The sequence below is a fragment of the Electrona antarctica genome, assembly GCF_951216825.1.
Source record: "Electrona antarctica genome assembly, chromosome: 13".
Taxonomy (NCBI): domain Eukaryota; kingdom Metazoa; phylum Chordata; class Actinopteri; order Myctophiformes; family Myctophidae; genus Electrona; species Electrona antarctica.
Window position 1 is genome coordinate 25,190,031 of NC_136794.1, and position 27,562 is coordinate 25,217,592.

Here is a 27,562-nt window from a genome sequence, read left to right on the forward strand (position 1 = left end):
CACTCGACATTACAGACCTAATATAAAACATTAAATTACAAAACAAAATAGCAATTCAAACAATTCTCACAATTCACAGGTACAGACAGTAAATATGTGTTTTCAGATTCATGCTCCCACACCCGGTGTCGAGTCAGTCTGACCCACGGTTGTCCAGAACAACTGGAACAAGTCGAATGTAACATGTCATTGTCAATTAATTACATTTGTCTTGTGCTGTGTCTCTCTCCCATGTTAACACTCTGGTACTTCCTGTTAGCATGAAATGTAACCCCTAACCTCAGTAACTGATCAATAAACAATATTGATTCACACAAAACCTGTAACAAAATAAGCAAACTCAAACTAAAGATGTTGCATCATAATTACAAATCCATATCCATACTCTACCCATTTATTTCAAAACATTTTATTTTTATTACATTTTATTACAGACTGACTGTTCATTTAGAGATTGTATATTTAGAGATATTTGTATCTATTGAACATGACAGTATAATGTGTGCAGTCTTTATCGCCACCGGTCTTAAAATGTTTGTTCAGCACCATGGACAGCGCTTCAGCAGCAAAGCCAAAAGTAGCATGAAACAAGATGGATATAGCTCAGGATAGGTAAAAAGGTGATGTTGCTTTCTCTTATTTCAAAAATACTATTTTAAAATCTGACAATATAAGTGTGACTGAAACGTTGCAGACACGTGCATCTACTCATTTTCCTCCGGATATGAAAGCACTGCATGATGTGTGCTCTAAAAGTGTGCTTTAATTCGTAACCGCAGCATGCCAGGCATAAACTATTGTGCTTGAAGTTTAAGGCAGAGGTTTATATTGCGCACACTGAAAGGGTAGAGTGTGGACTGTCTCAGTGTCACTACGAACAACAGGTGAACATTTTGTTTTAACTTTGCTAAACATGTACCACATGTGGTGTGGCGTTACATCTGTGCGCGCGTCACAAGACTCGCACAACGCACACGATCCAAATAAAGCTCGGCGTCGTTGACGTTGAGTGCTTCAAATCGACCCTGTCCAGGCACAGAGTTATATGGACTGGCCGCTGCAAAGCCATACACTTCTGTTCTGACAGACAGGTTAACCAGAGAGAATCTGCAGACACGCGTGGCTGGAGAAACAGTGGAATGTATATCAATGAGGACTGCACTTTTAATCGACCTTAATGTTTGTTTAGAGCACTTTAGAGCCGGCAGGGGAAAGCCAGCACTTTCCCCTGCTCACTGTACAGTCTGTGCAGGGGATATAGCATAGGAAACCGTCTTGTGAATCTGTGGAATGTGTGTGGCACATGACGACTTTTCTGTTTGGGACACAGCTTTCAACAGCATGTTCGAGCTGTAAAAATGCGTTGGTAATTTGCGCGCACATAGAACGGTGATCTGGGAACACAAGGTAAACGTCTTTTGGAAGAGCAACTAAAGTGGGACATTATTTATTTTAATTAATGCACAGCTCCCAATTGCCGATGAACAAGAGGATCGTTGTGGACGGAATGAATAACTCCTTGTGGAAACTGGCCAAGTTATTCATGTACTGGACTTTAGTTGACGCACAGGTAAGGAAACAACCCGACATTGTAAGCTCAACATAAGAGCACATTTCCAGTATATTCATTATTATAGGCTATACTCACAACACTAATGCATGCATATTTTTTTTTATTGCAACAGTGCATGGCTATATATATATATATAGACACCCCTATTACAACTTTTAATCTAAGTTGTAATAACAGCCTAATTCCACGAACTGTAGACATCGCTAGAGGGCAACAGATAGTCAGTTATTGCTTAGTTGAAATGCCCTTTTTCTGCCACTTGATAAAAAAAAGCAAACTCCCGAGAGTCAAGTTGAACACTGTCGAGCCTTATTGGGTCATAAACCCTTCTGCAGGTATTATTATATTCTGGCATATATCTTGGCTTCTTAATATATTTTTTACATGCGTCTGGTAATGACAGATCGTACTGTTTTATTTACTGTTTGTTTGTGGATTGAAGACTTTACAGACAGTAGCTGGTGCTTTCATGCCGTGCGTCATGGTTAAACTCATGTAGGGGAGAACGGGGTAAGATTAACCACTTTTTGCTTAAGTTGTCCTGGAAGCAAGGCAAAATGAGATGGCAGTAACATCTAATGATCTACCCATATTTCAGGATGTCTTGAGTAAGCATCTATGACAAAGGGACATGAAAATATGGTACATGGTAATGTGGCTCAAATTGCCCCAGGGAAGGGGCAAGTTGATCCAAGTCGAGGGGTGAGTTGAACCACATGATATTTGAATGTTAAAAGCTTAAACTTGAACAGATAATGTATTACCTTATCGATAATAATATAATAACAGTTTTCCCTTTTGCAAATAGTCTTATTTATTTGTTTATTTATTATTTAAACAATATTAAGACAATTAAATAAAGTTTGTTATTCAGAACCTTATATTTGCAATATTGTTAATACAATATTGCAAACTTCTCTTAAATGAGTATGTACATGCAAATTAACGGTCATTCAGTATAATTTGAGTAGCAAAGACTTAAGAAAAAAAATATGAATAGTGATTCCCATTGACTCAATTTACCCCCGGACATTGGTTAATTTTACCCCCAGCCTCCATTTTAGAAAACAATGACTATAGAATAAGTTACTTCAGACAATGTATTTGCTAAATGATTCACATGGTTCTATCCATTGGCAAATCATCAAAAACCTGTTTTTTGTGTAAAAGAATGTTTTCTACTTTCCCCATGTGCTTCCCAACTTCACAGCCAGGTGTAAATGATGGATGCTTACTAGATTTAAGGTCACATGGCAACACAGTTTTCTAGTTTTCTAGATAAAGGGGGTGGTTCAACTTACCCGCTGGCTCATCTTACTCCGTTCTCCCCTATATCTACTGCACCTTTGTATCACCTCTGTGCGCTATACAGCAGTGCACAGCCACATGCTGTGTTAGTAGGTCTGAATGAATAAAGAATGATACAAATATTTGGAGGGCAGCAAGGCCCTGCACCTGCGCTTGCCTTATGCTCCCATGCACGTCTGCTCCTGACAGAATGCTGTGATTATCGGGTCAACACACCATTAAGTCACCTCACCAGCCCAGAACCATCTAATAGAAGAGTTGCGATATTGAGGGGGCAGAAAACAGCCCGGGTCACGTGGTTCATGTACTCACGCAAGCCCATAGACTCCAATGCATTCCGTAAACTTCCGGTTGTCCCTATTTGAAGCCTTCAAATGGGGACAAACCAAGTCTAGAAGAGCCGCCATTGGACTGGCCCCATGAAGTGGGGTCTTACTCTATGGCTCTGCAGCCATAGTGGTGCACAAACATGGTTATTCCTGCCATAGACCTTTCAGAAGGAGATATTTGTCATTAGTGAATGCTATAGGTTCATTGAACTTTACCATTATTGTTGATAAAAAAAAATGTTAATAGAGCTGCATATGTGCTTTTATGCTTCACAGTAGTGGGGACACAGGAGGAAATGTAGGGCAGCTAGACATAGAGGTTCACTGGGCCATTAAGCTGACAATCTAATGGTCTATTACAGTAGTTAAGAATGTGATAGTGGCCACGGTTGCTTGGTAGGAGATCACAGGTCAACTCCATAAGTAGAGAGTGAGGGCTGTGAATGGAGAGAATGCTGGGGAGGTATAGTCCCTTTACTATAGTAAAGGGGATGGGGGCAGAGGAGTGAGACCTTTGGCCCTAACGTATGCCATGCCTTACCCGTACTGTATATAGCTCGTTTAGATCCTTCCACTATCCGTAAACGTTATCTTACGGCCACTATACCCACATAACAGTTTGCAGACTCCTATATTTGCGGGTGGAGGTGTGTTCGTGGGCGTGTTGATGCGCTTTCCTTACAATTGAAAAAAAATCTACAATGTAACCAGTGGCGTTTCCAGGAATTACATTTTGGGCAGGCAAGAATTACATTTTGGACAGGCAAGATGTGTTAATTGTCGTCTCCCCGCGCACAATCGTAGCACTAAAGGTTTTCAAAGAGATTGGCTGAAAGGCATGCATTTACATTCCAATGGGTGATTGAGGGTCGCGCTCTACCGCGACGGCCAATCAGCTGTCCACTAATAGTTCTCATGTCTTGTTTTTGTCCTCTTTTTTTCTCATTGTATGGATTTTGGCCAGGCCAGAAATGGATTTGGACAGGCGGACGCCTGCCCTCGCCTTATTGTAGATACGCCTCTGAATGTAACTAGTAACTATAGTTTTCAATTAAATACAATATTTCAGTAAAACTACAATATTATATATATATTATATATAACACTGCAAGTAGGCCACAATTTATTCCATGAAGTTACTTGTTTGTTTACTAAATTTACAGTAAAGCAGTATCTGTATGTGACAGCTGGACAAAAAACTGGTCACAATTCCCAAAGAGAAGAATAAAGTAATCTAGAACTCTTATAATAAGAATAAATAGGTGAGAATTAGACTAGTTTGTTTATTTTCACATTGGGCCTACTTGAAATTTGCATAGTGTGGCAATGACAAAATAAGGCTATAGTGAGTGACATTAAAAATAAAAAATAAAACCATTGTAGCTGGTCACATATTTATTTGAAAAAGCTCTTAGCTTTTAGGCAAGAGGGTGCCAGTCAATACATCTTTATTTTAATAGTTTTTTTTGCAAATGTTATTATTTGGTTGTGGTGATTGTATTAACTGTAAAAAATAAAGCACTGTAAAATACAAGTACAATTTATTATGCATTGAATGTAAACATGACAGTATTATGAACTGTGTGTGAATTCTATTTGAGACACAGGTATACTTAGCTGTATGTCAGTCAGTTTCCCTAGACTGATGCTGCTGTGCATACCTATTAAACAACGTTCATAAGAAACCACTTGACACGCAAAACTGTTACAAAGAATAATGAATTCACATGTAAACCTCAAGAAGATTCTCCACCTGCTTCATACTTACTTGATAGAAGATCAGTCAAGCCTGTTGCTAAGTAATGAATATTGATGATATTCTCACCATGTAAATCACATGCTCACCGAGTGTGTGTAGCATTACATATGCGGCTAATTGGGGTGCGCCAGATCATCTGATCTATTTTTTCCTGCACTCTACAGATGGGGTCTGACGGGGCACTGTCAGCTCAGGAGCAGATGTATATCCTTTATGATGTCAAACTGCAATGCCACCAAAACCTCTCCAATAGAGACCCGGTCACCATAGGTACAATACAGCACTAAAGCAAAATTGGTTTTATGCTCACTATCATGACACGCACACGCACGCACGCACGCCAAGGTGTTTTATTGTATGCTGTCTTGAGTTTTGTATTGCGTGATGCATTCAACAAGCCTGCACTTAACAACACTTTAGAAAGGCTATTTTGCTTGCCAGCTCATGTCCAGACTCCAGCAGCTCATCTGTCTCTCTCTGGAAGAGGTTTAAATTTGATACACTCTAGCCTTTATTTGCCTTTCAATAAAACCATATTTGATGGTGAATTGGTGATACATATCACCTACTGATTATATAGAATGTTATAATATTGTAATCCGTTAATAATTTAATGCACAATGAATTAATGAAACTGAACTGACCGAATTGTATCCACACGATGCACAGCATAAATATCGCCTTCTTTTAGATAGATTATAATGTTATAAAAACACAATTGATACAAGGTATTGACACTCCCCCGACCCACAGTGTGGGAATTGCTGTTTTAGAGATATTGGGGTGCGCGCGCTTATCCGACACACCAAAAGTCTGACATGCGCAAATCACCCGTTGCTCTCGACATGAGTTAGGTTAGGGTTTGGGGTAGGGTGTCGGACAAATGACTGTCAGACTTAGTATGTTGGAACTTATGCCTATACCCAAGATAGAGCCTTAGTGGGGCAAAAGAAAAAAAATACTTAACAAAATAATAGATCTTAATTTCTCTTACAGATGAGCTGTGCCCTCCGGGTTGGGATGGTCTCATCTGTTGGCCTCAAGGCTCCCTCGGCACAATTACAAAAGTTCCCTGCCCTTCCTACATCTATGATTTCAACCATAAAGGTAAGATGCTACAGCAGGGGACCCTAAACCTTTCAGCTCAAGTAGGCTACTGTATAGCATCTACAGGACAGAAGGGAAAGCTCCAGCCGAAGTAAGAACTTTAGAAGTTGAAGAACCTGTTTCCTACGCCAGTGGTTCTCAAACATTTTGGACCCCAAATTAATAAAGCAATAAACCACGAGGTCTCAGGTTACCGGGTATTTTATAATGGCTGAGAGGCGTAGTGAGACGTAGTGTCTCAGACACTAACTCAGACATTATAAAATACACGGTAACCTGAGACCTCGAGTGTCTTATTGCTTTTCTAAAACGGTTACAAACATATAGTAATATTAACCTCAAAGTGGCACTTTGTATTCACCAGAGCGAGCCACACTTCCTTGTTTTTACTCGGAGCCACACATTCACAGTCATATGAGTGCGGGCGGTGATTTAGACACCCGCACGGGCAGGGGACAGGGTTTGTAAGGCAATCAAGTGCTCCCCTTCCCCAGTTCAGCTACAGAGCTGCGGGATCAATGTAACGCAGCTGGGAATGATATAAAGTGATTGAAGCTGCTGTGGATTATCGTGAGATTTACTACGTGGTCTAATCCGAAACCAGCCAATCAGAATGAAGTATTGGGACTAACCGTTTTAGAATATTATTTGGCCACGCACCTCCATCTGAAAATATTAAGGTATGACAGACCTCTATGCAAGATTTGTCTTATTATATTGAAGAAAAAAGAGAATCCCGCACACTGTCTTCACTTAGGTTGGTTTTTATTGCAACGTTTCGGTCGTCAGACCTTCATCAGGCATAAAGCAGTACTGACAAACAGTCAGCATAAATACATCTCTGAGATCAGCGGGGGCCAATCAAATGACACACACCAATCCGTTACCATGGAGAGGGACTGCCCACAGGTGAGTACAGGTGGTATATTTTTTCCATGATAAAAGGAACATTTATAAATATACACAAAATAGAATAAGATAGCTACAATAGAATAAATCAATCAGTATAGTAAAGGCAATATACAATGAAAATTGAAAACCTTTTTAAATGTACTGACTGCGGAATGAATATTGGACAATTATATTTAAATAAAACCTGTCCCTGGAGGGCATAATGTCCAATACATGTACTGGGGGTCAGACCTAATAAATTACAGGTATAAGGGTCTGTACTCCAAAATACACTACATTGACATCACACACAATGACAGCGGGAAATCAAACAGACTAGAACCAAGATATCAAAAAATCAAGAAATAAATACAATATCAGAAAACCCCAGAGGTGAGAAAACCTCAAAATTCACAACATCACATTTAGTAAGAATTCATCATTTAAACCTTTTGGGGCTAAGGTGTCGCAAGTGAAAATCCAATATGCCTCACGTCTCTTAAGGAGAAGGTCATGGTTTCCGCCTCTGGGTGGCAGAGGGACCATCTCCATGCCAACAAAGCGTAAGGTGGATATGTCATGTTTCATGTCATTAAAATGAACGGCAACCGGGTAATCCCTGTCGTTTCTGCGAATAGAGCTTTTACCGGCCTATATTAAGGATTCTACTGACTTTATAAATAAACTCTCCTCTGTAACTGACCTTCCTGCTAACACATTTCTGTTGACTCTAGATGTCACTAGCCTCTACACCAATATACCTCACTCTGAGGGTTTAGAGGCTTTAAATCATTTTCTACAAAACCGGGATCAGACTATCAATCCTCCCAATAAATTTATTGCTGACCTAGCCACCTTTGTAATGGAGTACAACAATTTCTGCTTTGACGGGGATTTTTATTTGCAAACCTCAGGTGTCAGTATGGGGACTATTTGTGCGCCTAATTATGCCAAACTTTTCATGGGTTATTTTGAGGAGAACTTTGTTTTTAACCTTGATAAGAATGTGTACCTCCCACGAATTCTGAAATATTATAGATTTATTGATGACATTTTCTGTATTTTCCAGGGTAATCTAGATGAGTTAAACAACTTTGTTGAACTACTTAATAGCTTTAAGAGTCACCTGACGTTCACCTGTGAGTCCAGCCCGGAAAAAGTACATTTTTTGGATATGTGGGTCTATATTGACAATGGTGGCTTATCTACCACCCTTTATAGAAAAGAAACTGACAGGAACACATTATTGCTGGCTAAGAGCGCACACCCCACACCCCTTATACAAGGTTTGCCAAAAAGCCAATTTTATAGACTCCGTAGAATATGCCAAACAACAGAGGATTACATAAATAAATCGTCTGAAATGAAACAACGTTTTATTCAAAGGGGCTATCCGTCAGAATGGGTTGATGCGGGTTTCGAGGCAGCCCTCCAGAAACCCCGCTCTGATTTATTAAAAAAGAATATTAAACAGGATAAGAACTTCTCAGTCACTTGTATCACTACTCATTCCCCATTTTCTCATCACATCCGATCAGTTTTTAAAAAACACTGGCATCTGCTCCAATCTGATCCGGAACTTTCACGCACTTTCCAATTCCCTCCGCTTTTTGTGAACAAACGTGGGAGAAATATAAGAGATTCTCTCGTTCAAGCGAACTTTGCCAGCAATAAACCAGCGCAACTCACTCAAACCCTACTGAGCCCTATTCCAAATGGCAATTACCCCTGTGGGAACTGCGCTCAATGCAATAACACCAACAAAGCTAAGGTTTTTCGTCACCCACAAACAGGCAAATCCGTCCCTATCAAAAGTGTCATCACATGTGCATCTACCCATGTGATTTATATGCTACGTTGCCCCTGTGGTCTTGCATACATTGGCAAGACTACTAGGAAGCTAAAAACGCGTATCAGCAAGCATAAAAGCTCTATTCGCAGAAACGACAGGGATTACCCGGTTGCCGTTCATTTTAATGACATGAAACATGACATATCCACCTTACGCTTTGTTGGCATGGAGATGGTCCCTCTGCCACCCAGAGGCGTAAACCATGACCTTCTCCTTAAGAGACGTGAGGCATATTGGATTTTCACTTGCGACACCTTAGCCCCAAAAGGTTTAAATGATGAATTCTTACTAAATGTGATGTTGTGAATTTTGAGGTTTTCTCACCTCTGGGGTTTTCTGATATTTTATTTATTTCTTGATTTTTTGATATCTTGGTTCTAGTCTGTTTGATTTCCCGCTGTCATTGTGTGTGATGTCAATGTAGTGTATTTTGGAGTACAGACCCTTATACCTGTAATTTATTAGGTCTGACCCCCCCAGATGTATTTATGCTGACTGTTTGTCAGTACTGCTTTATGCCTGATGAAGGTCTGACGACCGAAACGTTGCAATAAAAACCAACCTAAGTGAAGACAGTGTGCGGGATTCTCTTTTTTCTACCTATCAGTTTCCTGTTATCCGACGCACCTGTCCTTTGTAGGTGTGCAGAAGGACTTTTTCGTATATCTTATTATATTGAAAAATATTCAATATATGTATCACATTTCATGATTTATCGAAAATAGCAGATCTAATAATCTCACGTGTGACACATAAGAATGGCTATTTTCAAATTGTATATAGATTTAAAGTGGTTGAACTGATTTCTGATATTTTGTGCAATATCGACACAATATATATTGCACAAAATATCAGAAACACAATTAGCTTCCCAGCTAATTGTGTTGATATTGCACAAAATATCAGAAATCAGTTCAAACCCCGGAAAGAACTATCTACTAACTTTTAAACCACTGTCCTACATGACAATCAGAACATGCTGTTTGCGTTTGTAGGTCATGCCTATAGGAAATGTGACATGAATGGTTCGTGGGTGGTGGTGGAGAGCTGGAACAGGACATGGGCCAACTACACTGAGTGCATACACTTCCTCCAGCCTACTAACGAAGTAGAAAAAGTAAGTATTGGTTGACTGATCCAAGTATTGTTGTGAGGTACTTTTACTTTACCTGATCAATATAGGCCTATATATGTCCATTTTTCGACAATTTAGATTTTTACTCCACAACATGGAGGCAAATATTGCACTTTTTAGTCCACTATAATTATTTTAAATTGTAATTACTATAGTTCATTTTCAGATTTGGAATTGGTCTTACAAAACGTACATTAAGCACATTAAGCAGTTACCTTTTTTCTACTATTTTTGAATAACTTCAAACACGCTAATAGAGCTGGGTGCCATTTGTCCAATTAAATAAGTAATACAACTTTAAGTTTAAACAATTCAATTTCTGCATCCTACTATAAATGCGCCACATCTCTGCGTGCGTGTACGGTTGTTGTAATGCACGTAACTCGAGAACCGTTTGCCCCACCGACTTCATATTCAACACACGCGTTCCACACCCCCGCAGGGAGTGTAGTGCCCGGCCTCAAGTCGGTCAGACCCACGGTTCTCCAGAACCACCACAAAAGGCTCTGCTCAGGCCCTGCCAGTGGGCCTAATCAGCCAAAGTCCCTGTGCAACTTCCAGCCTCTGCCTCAGCCAATTGATTACCATGGCAACCCCACACATGACAATTGATTAGCCTACTTAACCAGTCCACTTTTCACAGTCAGTCAGCCCTCTTCAGACACAGGCAGATACAGAGATCGTAAGTTATGGCTATAACTATGGATCTATGAGACCGAACGATGACCGTCACTATGGTCATAACAACGAATGATGCCCTCATCTTCCTCTTCTCGAGACCAATATATCAAAAATGTCATGCCCACATGACCCGGGGAGGCGGTCTCACCGTATAAATTATGCCCGGTGAGGGCGGCTCCGCCTCCAGCCTCGAACGCCTCAGAACGTTCCGAGCGACAGGAGATAGTGACGGTCATCGTTCGGTCTCATAGATCCATAGTTATAGCCATAACTTACGATCTATATCGACCTCACTCTGACCGTCACTACGGTCATAACAACGGATGACTTATACCAACCGGGTCGCGAGGAACAGGGTACTCAGCCCCATCACCATCTCGCTGGGCAGCTGCAAGCAGGACGGTGGAACCCAGCGATAGCTGGGATTCCACGTTCAGTCTGTAGAACCTCGCAAATGTGCAAGGCACAGTCCATGAAGCCGCTGCACAAATGTCCTCCATGGACACTCCACTTAGTGCAGCCCAAGAAGTGGCCACCCCCCTTGTGGAGTGGGCCACCACATTCTCAGGGACCGGCTGGCCTAGATCAACATAGGCCGCCGAGATTGTGTCCACAAGCCAATGCGACAGCCGTTGCTTGGACAAGGGAAGCCCCAACCTCCTGCCCCCATAGCAGACAAACAGCTGCGTGCCTGTGCCTCGTATGGCCTGTGTGCGATCCACATAAGCACGAAGTGCTCGGACTGGACACAATGTAAAAAGGCCCTCCACAGTTTCCTGGGGGCCCAGAGCAGAACGCAATGCCGTAATTTCCAGCACTCGGTTCACCGTCTGCGGAGTAATTACTTTGGGCAGAAATGCCGGGTTAGGCCACAGCGACACCCCTGTGCCCTCGGGTTTCCACCTCATGCAGTCTTGGCTGACTGACAAGGCCTGCAGCTCACCGACGCGTTTGGCAGAGGAAAGCGCCAAAAGAAGTGCCGTCTTACGAGAGAGGGATTTCAGATCGGACTGATCCATCGGCTCATACGGGGCTCCCATCAAGGACCGCAGTACCAGAGGGAGATCCCAAGCAGGGGCCCTCAAGGCCCGTCCGGGGCGTAGCCGCTTGACACCAGCCATGAACTGAGTGACAAAAGTATGCCTACCAACTGGTAGCCCATCAACCTCCTCATGCCGGTGGGAAATAGCGGCGGAATACACCCTGATGGTGCTGGCTGCTCTGCCAGCATCCAAGAGGGACTGGAGAAAACGTAAAACCAGGGATACGTTGCAGGTGACAGGATTCGCCTGCTGGGCAACACACCAGGCAGAGAAGCACTTCCACTTGTGGTCGTAATTGGCCCGGGTGGAAGGCGCCCTGGCATTACGCATTGTGTCAAGGACGGCCTCATCTAGCCCTTGAGGGAGGGGCTCAGAAGAGGCCAGGCCCAGAGCTGCAGAGTCATCGGCTTGGGGTGCCAAATCTGACCCTCTGCCTGGGACAAGAGGTCTGCTCTGGCCGGCAGAGGCCATGGAGACCCCTGAACCAGCTGAAGGAGGTCTGGAAACCAATGTCTCCCTGGCCATCGGGGTGCAATCAACAGAATCCTGTAGCAACCCAGCCTCACCCGATGCAACACCTGAGGAATCAGGGGCAGTGGAGGGAAAGCGTACATCAAGCCGTCCGGCCACTCTCCTGACAGAGCATCCAGGCCCAAGGGGCCCCCCTGGCCCGTCAGGGAGAACCATAGCTCGCAGTGAGCATTCTCTCGAGAGGCGAACAGGTCTGCTCTGGCCCGGCCGAAGCGGGTCCATATTTGTGAGATCACCTGTGGGTGAAGTCTCCACTCGCCGGAGAGGGGGCCGGACCTGGACAGAAGGTCTGCTGCCGTGTTCACTACTCCCGGCAAATAGATTGCCCTGAGGGAGGCCAAGCAAGGCGCGGCCCACCACAACAGTTCCTGAGCCACCTGTAGGCAACGAAGTGACTTCGTGCCCCCCTGGTGATTTATATGATAGACCGCTGAAGTGTTGTCTGACCTCACCAGGACATGCTTGTCGCGGATAAAGGGGAGGAGAGCCCTGAGGCCGAGGTGAACAGCCCTCAGCTCCAACACATTGATGTGTTCGGACGTCCAAGGAAGCGCCCACTGACCTCTCGCTGTCCTGCCTTCCCATACGGCTCCCCAGCCGGTCTGGGAGGCATCCGTCGTCACCACAGTCCTCCTGAACGGAAGGTCCCGAAGCGGGACCCCTCGTGTCAGCATCGTGCAGTCCCTCCACGGCCGTAGAGCGTGAAGGCAAGGCCTTGTCACCACCAGCTTCACATGCCGGTCCCACTTGGGATCGAGGCCGAATGAATTCAGCCACCTCTGGAGAGGTCTGGCCCTGAGCAGGCCGAGTGGGACGACTGCTGTGGCGGATGCGATCATCCCCAACAGCCGCTGGACCAGAACCATCTCGACACGCGTGCCGAGACGGAAGTGGCGCAGGAGTGTTTGGATCCGTAGAACCCTCTCCGGGGACAGAGAGACCACCATGGTCACTGAATTGAGACACAGGCCGAGAAAACCTGTCTGTTGCCTGGGTTCGAGGTTGCTTTTCTCTACGTTCACTCGGAAACCCAAGGACTGGACATGAGACAACACCTGCTCTGTGTCTGCCGCAACCTGGCTGCGAGACGGTGCGACGATCAGCCAGTCGTCGAGATAAGGGAGGACCTTCATGCCTGAAAGCTGAAGCGGGTACAGAGCGGCCGCCACTACCCTTGTGAACACCCTCGGAGACAATGACAGCCCGAATGGGAGCACTCTGAACTGGTAGGCCTGCCCTTGAACGGCAAAGCGGAGAAAGGGCCTGTGACCCGGCCAAATGCGGACATGGAAGTACGCGTCTTTCAGGTCGAGAGTGGCGAACCACTCTCCCTGACCAATGGACTGGCGTATGTGTTTTGTCTGTAACATCTTGAAAGGTAGGACCTTCATGTACCGGTTTAGCCACCTGAGATCGAGGACGGGCCGAAACCCGCCGTCCTTTTTTGGCACCAGAAAATATGTTGAGTAAAAACCTGCTTTCTGATCGGTTGAACTCACCTTTGTAATTGCGCCTTTCTGCAGCAGGGTGGAAACTTCCTCCGCCAGCGCGCGTGCTTGGATAGGGTCCCTGACCAGAGTCATACGGACCCTTGAAAAGGGGGGTGGACGCCGTCGAAATTGGAGTTTGTAGCCCCTGGCGACTGTCTCCAGTACCCAGGGGTCTGATGTACGCTCTACCCAGCTGTCCAAGCAAAGCCGGGAGAGACGTTCGACGGCCGGCCCCGAACTCTCATGCAGAGCCCCCTTGGCGCCCTGTGCCCTTGCGGGGGCGACGCCCTTGAGGGCCACCTCTGTTAGTGGCTCGGGATCTAGAACCTTGCTGCCAGTGAGGCTGCTGCCGGGCGGCCGAACTGGGGGCCCGAAACGCCTCATCCTGGTGCCTGCCACGCCCCCAGGACCCTTGGTGGGGCCCTGAGCCTTGATAGGAACGCCGTGGTCCGAGTCTGGAGGTAACAGACCGGTGAAACTGTTGAACGCTCTCCCGTGTCTGAGCACAGCGTTCAGTTCTGTCCAGTGTCTCCTGGAAGTCTGGATGGAACACATGGCCCGGCACAACTGCTTTCTCCCGCAGCTCTTTCTTGATGTTCTCAGGGAGACGCATCTGAGCCAGCCAGACCTGACGACGAGCCAACATGGCTGATGACATGGTGGCGCCAATGTCCCGCGTGAGCTGAGAATGAGCCAACACCGCGGAATCTATCAGGGACCGGGAGTCTGTGTCCTCCGCCCCCATTGTCTTACTTAAAGCAGCCAAGAGGAGGACCAATGCATTCCCCGAGCGAGCTGCACGGGTTGCTGAATTGTACGTGCGACACACCAGACGATCCGTCTTTTCGCACTGCTTACTGGGGCAACGTGGGACAGTGGTAACTCGGTCAGGGCCAAGATCGGTCAATGCGGCCATGCCCTGCTCGACCGGTGGCATGTCTCCCAAGCCGGACTCGGGAGGATAAGCCATCTTTGCTAGGCCCCTGCACCCAGCATTAAATAAGGAGTCACTATCAGGCTTCCCCCAGTTAGTCATTAGCATCCCCGAATACCCCTCTGCTTCTGGAACAGTAGGGGACAAGCGAGCCTGGGACACCGCACTGAAGACACCCGCCGAAGAGGCAGACTTCGGGGCTGTAAGTGTCATACCCAATAGTTTAGCTGCCGATAACACGTGCGACACCAGCGTCTCACTAGCCGAGACGTCCGGAGCGGACTCTGCCACCTCCTCCTCGTAGATCGCAGATCTGGTGCTGCCTGAGACTGAAGCGTGGTCCGAACGTAGACCACTGCCAGTAAGGGAGCCAGGCGCATGGATGTAAAGCACATCTGGGTCATCCTCCGGGCCAGGCACCCCCCTGAAGGGAGATGCCTGCGAGGACACAGTCTCATGTGACACCGCAGTTGAGGAGCATTCAGCTTCAAACCTCCCCATCCGCTCACTGAGGGACTGAATAGCAGCCAAAATCTCCCTCTGAGTGGCACCCTGCGTCTCCCCGACCTCCTGGGGGTGAGCAGAACACTTAGGGGCCCGAGAGGTGTGCTCACGAGACCTCCTATGATCATGGTCACCTGAGCGACGCCGATGGCGTTTTCTAGAAAGCCTGTCACTCCGGCCAAGCACCGGTTCCTGGGCAGGGGGAGCCAACTCCCCCCCCAGCGCTGCCCGCCGAGCCCTCTCGGCATAGGGCAAGTCGATGGCAGCATTACAGGGGTCCTCAACGTCCCGCTGCACATGGGCTCTGCCCAAACAAACGGGACATTCCCGGTGGCCATCACGGGGGTCCATGGCTGCCTGACAACAGCAGCAGACGTAGGAAGCCATAGTAGCTCAATTACCACCCTACTCACAGTACGCAAACGCACCCGAGGGATATGCAGGAACCCCACCAGCTGCGAACAGCAGTATCAGGGGCCGCAATATACAAGGAAAACACCCCTACTCACCGTACGCGCACGTACTTGAGGGAACAGAAAAACGCAAACCCCAACCCGCTGCGAACAGTGTGGTAACAGGGGTAATAATATGCGAAACTCAAAATACCCACTCACTACACATAAACGTATGAGAGGGGATTAGCATAACAAAAACAACCCTGCCAGCTGCGGACAGCGTAGCACCAGGGATGGCGAATAGCAGTATGTACAAATGTATAACAGTATTAATCAAAAAACATCCATTCACTATACACGAACGTATGAGAGGGAATAACTAACGCAACAAAAATAAACCCTGCCAGCTGCGGACAGCGTAGCACCAGGGGTAGTAAATAGCAGTAGGCCTATGCACACAGTAGGCCTATGCACAAAATAATAACAATGTTAATCAAAACGTCTACTCACTATACGCGAACGTATGAGAGGGAATAGCAGAATAGCAAGTAACAAAAACAAATCCCACCTGCTGCGCACAGCGGTCTGAGGGAACTCACGTGACTGAAGCAAACAGCTTCCTCTCACCTACTCACAATACACTCGGTATGGAGGGAGGACAAGTTAAAGAAAAATATCACTTTGTGACTCTACTAGAATACTAGTGTGGATAACTACATCGCATGCGAACCCACGCGGAATTTGACAGGACTACCACCAACTTGGATGGAGCCTCCACTTAACCCCCGCAGCTGCGGACAGCGCAACAACGGGTACAACAATAACAAAAAAATAAGTAGCCGTATCCCGGCCGTTCCGCAACAAACGGAACTCTTAAGGCAGCCTAACTGAAGGGAAAAACCCTGTAGGCCAAACAAAACAAGTATACACAACAACAACGTGTTTAGCTTTAGCAAACAATCACAGTAGGCTATAAAGTCACACAACACTGCAACCCACAGGGACGCAAGGCGCCTGCACCGAAGTGTACGGGTTACCAACGCAGTGAGTGTGGAAAGACTACTAGCGAAAACCAAGCAGTCCGCATTAACAGTATATATATATCTCAAAAGATACGATACCATTCACCTACCGTACAGGTCTCATGAGGCGAGAGAGGCAAAGAGGCGGAGCCGCCCTCACCGGGCATAATTTATACGGTGAGACCGCCTCCCCGGGTCATGTGGGCATGACATTTTTGATATATTGGTCTCGAGAAGAGGAAGATGAGGGCATCATTCGTTGTTATGACCATAGTGACGGTCAGAGTGAGGTCGATATAGATCTCCATTTGGGACACAGACAGACAGTTAAAACGGGTGCTATGACAAGTTGACAACGGGTATTATTAGGTTCCCAAGTTACATCGTTCTCGGGACGCTGTGGGCTCTCGCGGCGTGTCCTCTCCTCCGCGTCATCAGTGCCCAAACCTGAGGCGGGGTTGGCGAAAGAGCCTTTCTTTGTGGAGTTTGCATGTTCTCCCCGTGTCCCCTAGGGTAGGTACTAGGTACCCTCACAAAAAACATGCAGTAATCCTGGTCTCTAAACTGCCTCCCCCTGGCCAGCCGGGGCGCCTGATGGAGGGGAAAGGAAATGGTTGGAATAACGTGTTCCTTCCACGCGCTACGTCCAACCAGGGAAACTCCCCCCTGTCAGGTGTAAAGGAGTGACTTGGACACTCATGCATGAAGGAAGCATGAGTTCAAGTCCGTTGCTCTCCCCAGGTTGGCAGAGGGTGTGTAGAGCCCAGGATCACATTAGATAATTGACACGGGTGAAAAATGGGTTACAAAATCGTGGGATAAAAATTATTAAAAAAAAGTAGGCCAGTAGCCGACGGGCACGTACAGGTCTAGTAGATAAGAATGGCAGGATACAATATAGAACTCAAGAAATTGCTAAAGTAGCTATACTTCAGAATCAATAGGGACAAAATTATTGATTTTCTTCAACTTCCAAAAGTTTCGGAAGAGGACAAGAATATGGCAGATCAGTATATTAGGCTACTTGTAATGAAATCGAAAAGGTGATAGACACTTTGGCATCAAGCTTGTGGGCCTGATGCCAGAAATATATAAAACCTTTAAAGGTATTCTGTCCCCTATTTTAGTCAGAATGTTTAACATTCGTTATCAACTAACAAACTTCCTCAATCATTGTGGATGGTTACTAGTATTAACATAATATTGAAGGAAAATAAAGACCCAGAGGATTTGGATTTTAGGATGTTGGATGTCGGCTCTTTCTGAGATGCCATTTATAAATGGAGCAATTTCACTTCATGGGATAAGGGAAAACTTTATTGTGAGAAACACTCTTAATTCTTGGAATCAGATACGTAGACATTTGGTATTACTAATCAATATTCTGTTCTTGCTCCTGTTTTTTGTAATCCTGATTTTGCACAATCATGTTCAGATGTCGGGTTCAGAGCCTGGAAAGATGCTGGTATCTCAAAAATACAAGATCTCTTTCTGGGTAGAACCTTCAAATCCTTTGCCCAAATTAAGACTGAATTCAATTTGCCTCAATTTAGGAGTTATATCCAATCTGTACAAAAGAGAAGTGAGGGAAAATAATTTGGAACAAATATTAATGAAAGCTTCTTCTTTAAAGAAGACAGTTACAAGTTATATATATTCCCAAATGTTCATTAACACCGGAAATATGGGTAGTAAAACATTTTGGGCAGATGCTTTTGGGTGCCAAATAGACAACAAAAAGTGGAAAAGAATCTTGTTAAATGCAAAAAATAATTACATGTTCTAACAGAACCCATGAGACAATACAATATTATACACAGGTTAACTGTAACTCTAGCTAATGTATACTGTATGTAGTAAATACGATCCTACATGATCTGGGCAGTACATTTTTGGTCAAGTGTTCAAAGGGAGATATTGACCTTTTTTTTAGATAAGGATACATCTAAATCCAATAAACTTGGTACTGGGCTTAGATTCTGATTATTAATTCATCAATACATTTTAATAGGGATGCACCGAATATTCGGCCACCGAGAATATTCGGCCACCGAAAATATTCGGCCGAAAATGGCAAAAAAATGCATTTTCGGCCAATAGTCAAAACACTGGGGTTACTGCATGGGAAATCTGAGAACCGATCATCAAAAAATAAAGGAAAACCAGTGCCCTCTGCAACAGTCTGTCTTGAGACTACCGCATGTGAACCAGTGCCCTCTGCAACAGTCTGTCTTGAGACTACCGCATGTGAGGACGTGAACACGCAGTGAAAACCAGTGCCCTCTGCAACAGTCTGTCTTGAGACTACCGCATGTGAGGACGTGAACACGCAGTGCCGCGCACATAGCCTGGTTAATAAACCAGACCGAATCAGCCGTTGGCAAAAAAAAAATTGCCTGCCAGCGGATTAGGGTCTGGCGAGGCTCAGTAGCACGCCTCTTTCCTACAACCGAGAACAGGTCGGGCCAATCGGGACACGGTATGCAATATGGGCGGGCTTTGGTACAGTGACGTTCAATGCTTGAGACCTTTGACTGACAGTAGCTCTGACCAATTGCGTCGAAGAGAAAATGTTTGAACCCGCCCCCCGGGAAATGAAATCCAAGTGGAGCCAGCCCAGACTAATATACCGCGACAGTGTTGTTTGATATTAGTCTGGCTTATTAGCCAAGCTACCGCGCACACAGCCACAGCCAAAGCCACGCTGCCTGGCCAGCTAGCACTAGCAGCTAAACACAGTATACACTGTAGGTTGATACGCGGCTGGCTCACCACCAACATGGCACAGTCTTCTGCAGTTTGGAGATTTTTCTACATAGAGAAAGACGTTCGATTTGCTATTTGTAAACTATGTGCATTTGAAGCCTCTCATGGGGGGGCAACGACAAAGACTCAACCACTTGAAAAACAAACACAAAGAGTATGAGGAAGCAACGTGTGAAGCAAAAAAAAGAAAAGCCACTGTCGCTCCCAGCATACCGACCCCTTCTGTGGAGGACGTGAGCATCACCAGCATGCTGAGTCTAACTGCACAATGGATCGACAAGGATTTCCAACTGCATTCAGAAGAGTTTACTGGGTCGCATACAGCACAAAACATCACCTCGACAATCGCCAGTATGTTCAATACCTGGCATATCGACCCACCTAAAGTGCACGCAATAGTCAGCGACAGCGCAATAAATATGACTAAAGCTATGGAAGACGGCCAGTGGGGTCACATACGCTGCATGGCCCATACTCTACAACTAGCTGTGCACGAGGGAGTGTTGGCTCAACGCAGCGTAAAAGATACTGTGGCCATAGCCAGAATTTTAGGCCATTTCAAGCATTCTCATCTGGCTAATATTAAACAGTTCCAACAAGATGTGAGTACACGGTGGAATAGTACTTATTATATGCTAGAGTCTTGGCTACATACTGTGCCAATAATGATCTCCCCGCATCATTCACTGCAGACCAGTGGGTGTTAATACAGAACATTATCTCCATTCTTGCCATTTGAAGAGATGACGAGGGCCATTAGCAAAGCTGACGCCTCGGTCGCAGCCGTCATACCCCAGATTGAGGCTCTAAAGCGCCTTCTCCACCAATAATAAGTGAAAATTAGCTTTAGTTGTGGAAAATCTGAAAAAAAAATGCTTACCACTTCTTCACAGATGTGTTGATAAAGGTGTCTACTATCACAGAAAAAAAAGTTCCAAGCCAACTCCCTTGGTAAACTTTATGGGAGCCAATAAAATTTGGGGTTAGCCTAGGGCCTAGGCTAACAGCAGGACATTTTAAAATTGGCCAATATCAGCTTGTCACTTGTCAATATCACTGCTCTTGTCATCTAGCTTGTTGTTCTTGCAAAATTTGCCATGGCAGTTACCACAAGCAGAAATGCACTGTGCATTCCAATTCAGTGTGTACACTTCCCCTCATAGTTGCAACTGACTAACTTCAGAAGATAGTCTGGTGTGATGGGGTCTGTTCATTGACGGTACAGACTCATAGCCTTTGTCACCAAGCTTCCATCCATACTCCAGTACATTATGGATGGAGATTATGGATGGAAGCTTGGTGGTGGTACACTGGATGTACTGTACATCCAGTGATGGACTTTGCAGCAGCAGCCAATCTCTGGTCTGGATATAAGCTCAGAGAGAGTGCTGTGCTGCGGCTCCTGTTGTTGGGGGCAGTTTTTCTGGTTTGATACTCCCAGTAGCGGTAGTAGTTCTGCAAGACTGAAGTGGAGAGGGCTATGGAAGTTTTGGACATCCAAGCCAACAAGGAGGACATCATCACAGCCAGCTGTGAACTATCAAGTTCATGTTCCATGGGAAATCGCACAAAAGTTTTGAGGACTGGAGATTTGACATCTTCAGCTACTGGGAGTATCAAAACTGAAAAACTGCCCCCAACAACATAGCCTCGGTCCCAGGCTTACTTTTCTGCAAAAAGAAGAGCCTGGTCACAGCGTAAGGCAAAGAAGCTATCGGCGGACGTATCCTCCGGAACATCCATCAGATGTATTTCCCCCGGATACGATATTTTCCCGACCAATCACAACACTTGTTTCATTCGCGGAGAATGTAAACTGTAAAGCATCAACGTAATTTCCTTGGGAGATACTTCCACTAAAATCCCGCAACTTCCGATGAGCGTAGGTCTTGCCCAGGGTGCCAACAACAGGAGCAGCAGCACAGCACTCTCTCCGAGCTTATATCCAGACCAGAGATTGGCAGCTTCCATTCATACTCCAGTACATACTGGAGAATGGATGGAAGCTTGGTGACAAAGGTGATATATTAGTTATTACGCATGTTTGGGACATACAAAAGCAGACAATGTTATGGCCAGGAAGTCATTTTTACTGAAAGGTAATGGCTGGAACAGATTCAGCACCCCCAAAAGAAACCTATTTACACACCTCAGAAGCTCATAATGTCCTGCATTTATCCTAGGCCCTCCGTGTACCCCAACTTTGATTGGCTCCCACAAAGTTTCCCAAGGGAGTTGGCTTGGAACAATTTTTTCTGTGATAGTAGACGCCTTTATGAACACATCTGTGAAGAAAGCTAGTGGTGGCCACAATTTAAGCTAATTTTCCCTAACTACAAGAAGGAGACCCCACCTGGAGAGCAGCCTAGTGCAGCCTAGTGCAGAGCAGCACAGGAGACAAAGACAAGGTCAAGGCGGCCACGAACAGCACAGAAACAAGAATTCATACATTATGAATTAATAACCAGCTGCTGCAGTATATCTCCAGAATTGTGCTATGAAATGTAAATATATCTGTGTCTATCTGTATTTAATGTGTGTGGAAACAACAACAGGATGTGTCCAGAGAGAGAGAGAGATTGTGCGATTTCCACAGCACAGCATAGGGACATTACATTTTCCTCAGACATATTCATATATCTTGGTAAAGAGTGTATAAAGTAACCAAAACTGAGTAGGCTACATTTCCATCTACAAGGCTCAAATTTCATGTAAAAAAATACAATTACGTGTATGGCATCAATTGTAAAATGTGCATAGCCGATAAGCACGTGACGGTTTTCGGTTCACCAGGTACGATCCGGTTTCAACTAAACTAGTAAACCGGATTAATTTATTTAAACCGACCGAACCGTTTTGTAATGTTTACCGATGGAAGCGGTCGCAACGCTCGCTGCGGTGCTCAAGCTTGACTGCTGCTGCTGTAGGCAGTGCTGGCTGCTGCATGGCTGTAGCCTGCAGAGCGGAGGCCAGCACACACACACGAAGACCCCCTTTCCACCGGTTGGTTCCCAATGGGAACCGGTTCAGTTCTTTTTGGTTCTTAGTCCATGAGCCAGAGCTCCAAAATTGTTGGGAAAAACTAGACCTATATTAAATTGTTTATAGGATCAATACAATTAATTAATACATGATAACCCTTCCACAGTAGTAGCTTTTTCATATTTTTGATTATTTTGCATATGTTCCTACATAATGCCTCATTTGCATTAGGGATGGGTCCGATTTGTCGAAAAATCGATTATCGTTAACGGGACCCGAAATCGATTATGAAAATTAATAATCGATAATCGGGAAAAAATGTGTGCCTGGGATGTGTCTGTGTAGCTGCATGAGGAGTGTGAGTCATTGAGTGTGAGTGGAGATTGATTCCAATCAAGATACATGTTTGGAGGATTTAGCAGGTGTTGGGAATTTACCTAATCGATTTGTCGATAATTGATTAATATTGAATTATGCTAATCGATTTTTCATTTTTGACACATTTACACATCCCTAATTTGCATATTTAAAAATGTAAAGTTTGTAATACAATAAATCATTGTCTGCGTGTAAGTACTCAATTGGGGAAGTTTCATGGTGATAACAATCTAATATAGGTATGGTTTTGCCCTGCACTCATTTCATAATTAACATGGCCCATGGACTAACCAAAAATAACTGAACCGGTTCCCATTGGGAACCAACCGGTAGGAAAGGGGCAGAGGTGTCAGGTTTCAAGTGAATGGGGGCAGAGGGGTGGAGCTGGGTGGACCACGCAGTGTTGTTTCTTTCGGTTACAATAAAGTTTAAATACTTTCAAACAGTTGTCATGTTGCACACATGCCTGAAATTGCTGTTATTTGCGCCGCCCTCGTTGAAAACAATGTATTTCAAACTCCAGCTTGTCCCTCTCCAGTTTTATGCCCCCTCAATGTCGCAAATCTAGACTATCATACATGGCTCGTGTCTGCACAGCGGTAGCTTTGCTTTGCCTTTAGGGACGGATTAACCCCCATGAGGGCCCCTGGGCTGGTAATATTTGCAGGGCCCCCCATAGCGTGCGTGCGTTCTTCCGTGTTTTTATCATATTTTGAAACTAAATTTAACAAAATCAACAGCCAACTAGAAAAAGTGCCCTTCTGGGCACAGGTCTCCACCAGGAGGATAGGACTGTGTGAGATGTTTGGCAAAATGTTTAGGAGTATTATAAACATGTTTGCCTTTGATGGCAATTGGATGATTTGAGGCATTTTGTTCCAAAAATGTGTTTTGCAAAAATCAACCTGTTGGTGGCGCTATAACAGGCCAATGTGAAAAGGGTGGGATATATTCCTCAGCCTAGTAAGAAAATGTGTGAAAGATTTCACGTAAATTGCATGCTGCGTTCATGATTTGAGGCTTTTGTTCAAAACGGGGCAATCTTGCTAAACTGTGAAAGCCAATTATAGCCAATTAGGATGGAATATGAAATATCGGACAGATCCGACTTGAGCACATGACCATAGAGATACTGTGTAACGATTTGTGAGATTTTTGGACAGAATCTGGAGGAGTAATATCAAAAAATGTGTTTTACAAAAGTCGGCCTCCTGGTGGCGCTATAAAAGGCAGATGCGGAAAATGCAGGTCAAAGGTTTGTCCTTGGTCTCTAGGGAGTGTGCATGCAAAATGTGAAAAGCTGCCTCATGGTGGCGCTATAACAGGCCGCTCTGGAAAATGCGGGGCAGAGGTTCATCGTTGGCATCCAGGGAGTGTGTGTGCTAAGATTGGCATCGACCGGGTTAACGGTGCCGGAGATTAGCTGGTAACGGACGGACGGAAGGACACACACACGGACGGACACACACACACACGGACGGAGTGCAAAACATACTCTCTCCCCATGCCTTCGGCCTGGTGGAGACAATGAAGGGCCCCAGGAGCCCTTTTCAGGGCGTCAAACCTAGTACCTTACGGTCTAATTTCCCCGAAGGGCCCCTGAGAGCCAAGGGCCCCTGGGCCACGGCCCCACTGGCCCAATGGCTAATTTGTCCCTGTTTGCCTTAGTCAAAACTGAAGTGAGTGATAGCGAGACGAGATTAACACAACATGTCAGCAATGAATGGAGGGACCTACTTGGCTGGAATTATTAAATCCATTATTGGCCTGGAGAAGGTTTAAAGCCGCCCACCCGCCGCCTCCTCCTCCTCCCTGGCACGGCGAACAAGTTAGCCATTTGCCATCTGTGTTTTGTTTACTGGCAGATGATAATGGCACAAGGGGGAATTAATAATCTGACGTTGAACAATGTAGTCTGTACTACTGATAGAGAGTTTGCATGACAGAAAAGCAATGTAACCAGAGTGGGCGCTTGTTGTATCAGTCATAAAAAGAAAAGAAAAAAAGACACTGTACAAATGGACTGTTGGTCCATTTGGTTGTTCCGACGTCCGCGGGGACCCCCCTTCTTCGCGGACCCCCACGCAGACTATCGCAGAATCCCGCTGACCCCCGCGGAGGTCAGCGCGGGGGTCCACGGAGAAGGGGGTACCCGCGGAGTACAGTGCGGGGGTCCCCACGGTAGTCTGCGATGCGTGTCGTCATGCCGGTCACATTGATGCATGTGGTTTATTTGCCGCATATGCCTGGTTGCTGGCGTCAATTTCCACATCTTTCTTCAGCTTGTGACTGCAACTTGTTCCTGTTCGCAGATGACTCGGCACTGCTAGTCTCGGACAGGAACAAACTGCAGGTTGAAAAGGCCCTCAGCTCTGAACTCGGTAGAATCTGCACCTGGCTCGCTGATAACAAACTATCTTTACACCTGGGAAAAACTGAATCCATTCTCTTTGGATCTAATAGTAATCTCAGCAAGGAAAATGGCTTCTTGGTTAGAGTGGGTGACAATGTTATCACACGTAAAGATGAAATTACCTACCTCGGTTCCATCCTGTAGGCTAATCTTTCCGGTGATAAAATGGCCACCAACGTAATCAAAAAAGTCAACCAAAGAACAAGATTCCTTTACAGGATCTCCTCACTGGTCAACAAAAACACCTTGAAGACCTTAACAGGAGCACTCGTACAAGGTTTCTTTGACTATGCATGCACCTCCTGGTACCACAGCACCTCAAAGGCCCTTAAGACTAGGCTCCAGACTTCCCAAAACAAACTGGTCAGGCTCCTACTTGGCCTCACCCCCCGAACCCCCCGAGCATTACAAAGTGTAATGCTTAATTGGGTCGTCCACTCACAGTTAACAGTCTTTGTATTGAGTTTGTGCTTGAAATGTACTGTAATTCTGCAAACTGTTAATACATATTTCAATCAATCAATCAATCAATCAATTAAACTAACACACATTAAACTAAAAAGCGTTGCTATTTGTTGAAGAGACACATTTTCGCGGAATTAATACAGCTTCAGAATAGCCATATGTGAAAGTGAAAGGACCACAACAAGCCACTGGCTTTATTGCCTTGTGTGATATAAGCATAATAAAAGTAGCCTATATAAATATAGGCTATATTGTGCGCACTTCTCTGCCTCTAAAGCTAGTCAATTTCTCAAAAATGTATTTATTTATATGTGGACTGAACTGAATATGTAAGTCAGAGAGACGTTATTTGCAAAGACCGTAGGAGGAGGGACTGTCGGGGGGGGGGTTTATACGAGCAAAAACCTGCTAGAAGCTTGCACATGCTACCATACACATTGGCCTTGGTTACATGCACAAAATGATGAGTCTATTCTTCTGTAGACTGTACGGCTCTGGGTTCAGAGTTCCAGTGATCCAGCACAGACACTGTATTGTTCCACCACTTTTGCTTTGGCAATGTAAGTTACATATTTCCCATGCCAATAAAGCCCTTTGAATTGAATTGAATTGATACACGTCATAAGCAATGTTCCCTCTAAAAATCTTTCGGTCTGAGCAAACACTCAAACCTCCTGAGCAGACATCAGCAACTACTGAGCAATCATACATCACCTTGACACCAACTATCCAAACGTTAGATAATGAGAAGTGAGCGCCCCTCACTTCACACAGGTGAATTATTTCTTTTTTCCAAATGGATTTTGGTATACGAGTGAATCAATGAATAGTTACATAAGGTTACGCAAGTTACATTTTTGAGTGGTGCAAACCACTCCAATAACCAGCTTTGTCTGTATGTGTCTATGTATGTGTGTACCTGTACGTGGGACCCAAAAAAATGAGCATGGTTACTATGGTCACTGACATTACGTCAGACCACAGCTGATCAGGCTATATAAGACCCTGCACCACTCAGTTCACACGGGTGTGATTTTTATTTTATATCAAGGTGGTAGGCTAGCAATTTTAGAAATATTCTGTTAGTCTATATCAGTGAAGGTTCTCAACCTTTTCAGGCTGTGACCCCCCAAAGTAATCATATTTGAACTGGGGACCCCCCACCCAGACAAGCAACAGAATGGTTCCACAGATAAATATTGTGAAAATAGCCGATCTACAAACTCGTTGTGAACTTGTAGATCGGCTATTTTCACAATTGTCGCCTCTTTCTTTATTATTTAATAATCTGGCCAATGTTTGACCAGTTTTATAGCATGGTTTGCTGATTACTTTTCATGCAGTAATGGTATTTTTCTTTTAGAGCCTTTGAGGTATTATAGAAGTCTTAAAAGTCCTTAAATTGTCACTTCACTGTCATCTGGCCCTGGGGTCCTCCCCCCCACCCCCAAATCATGTGGGGACCCACAGGTTGAGAACGACTATGAATACTCAATTGTGCATTACATGGGGGGCATGAGAAAATGTAAAAACTTTATTGACACACACACACACACACACACACACACACACACACACACACACACACACACACACACACACACACACACACACACACACACACACTAAGACGAGTTTGTTGGTGTGTTTTTTTTTTTTTTGAACTTTGTTTTTATTTCAAAAAATGAAACACGAACAATGAAACAGAAATCAAACATAAATGTGAATACAAGAAAACAAAAATACATAACAAAAACAGAGACAATAAAAGAAATCAAAGAAAAACAGAAAAACAGCTTGACAAACTTCAAAAATACAGCATTCTTCAGACAGTACAGGACAAGGCAGGGAACAGCAGGAGACATGACTCACAATACAATACAATATACAGCAGATATCCAACATTCGAAGCATTTTTATAGACTCAACAACCCCTACTCAGCACTCTTAGACCTCTACACATACACCGAAACACCCAAGTACAATATTACAGAAGTCCATTTA

General features: G+C 44.9%; 1 protein-coding gene across 1 annotated transcript in view; it reads left to right on the top strand.

The window, feature by feature from the left end:
• Positions 1–5,133: 5,133 nt before the first annotated feature.
• pth2ra (parathyroid hormone 2 receptor a) overlaps positions 5,134–27,562 on the top strand; it is a gene marked incomplete at its 5' end in the record, with an annotated part of 82,224 nt that continues 59,795 nt past the window's right edge. Inside the window, 3 exons of the mRNA XM_079518231.1 lie at positions 5,134–5,239; positions 5,966–6,076; positions 9,815–9,936. Of these exons, the coding sequence (XP_079374357.1) occupies positions 5,134–5,239; positions 5,966–6,076; positions 9,815–9,936 (339 nt within the window). The remainder of the gene's footprint in view (positions 5,240–5,965; positions 6,077–9,814; positions 9,937–27,562) is intronic.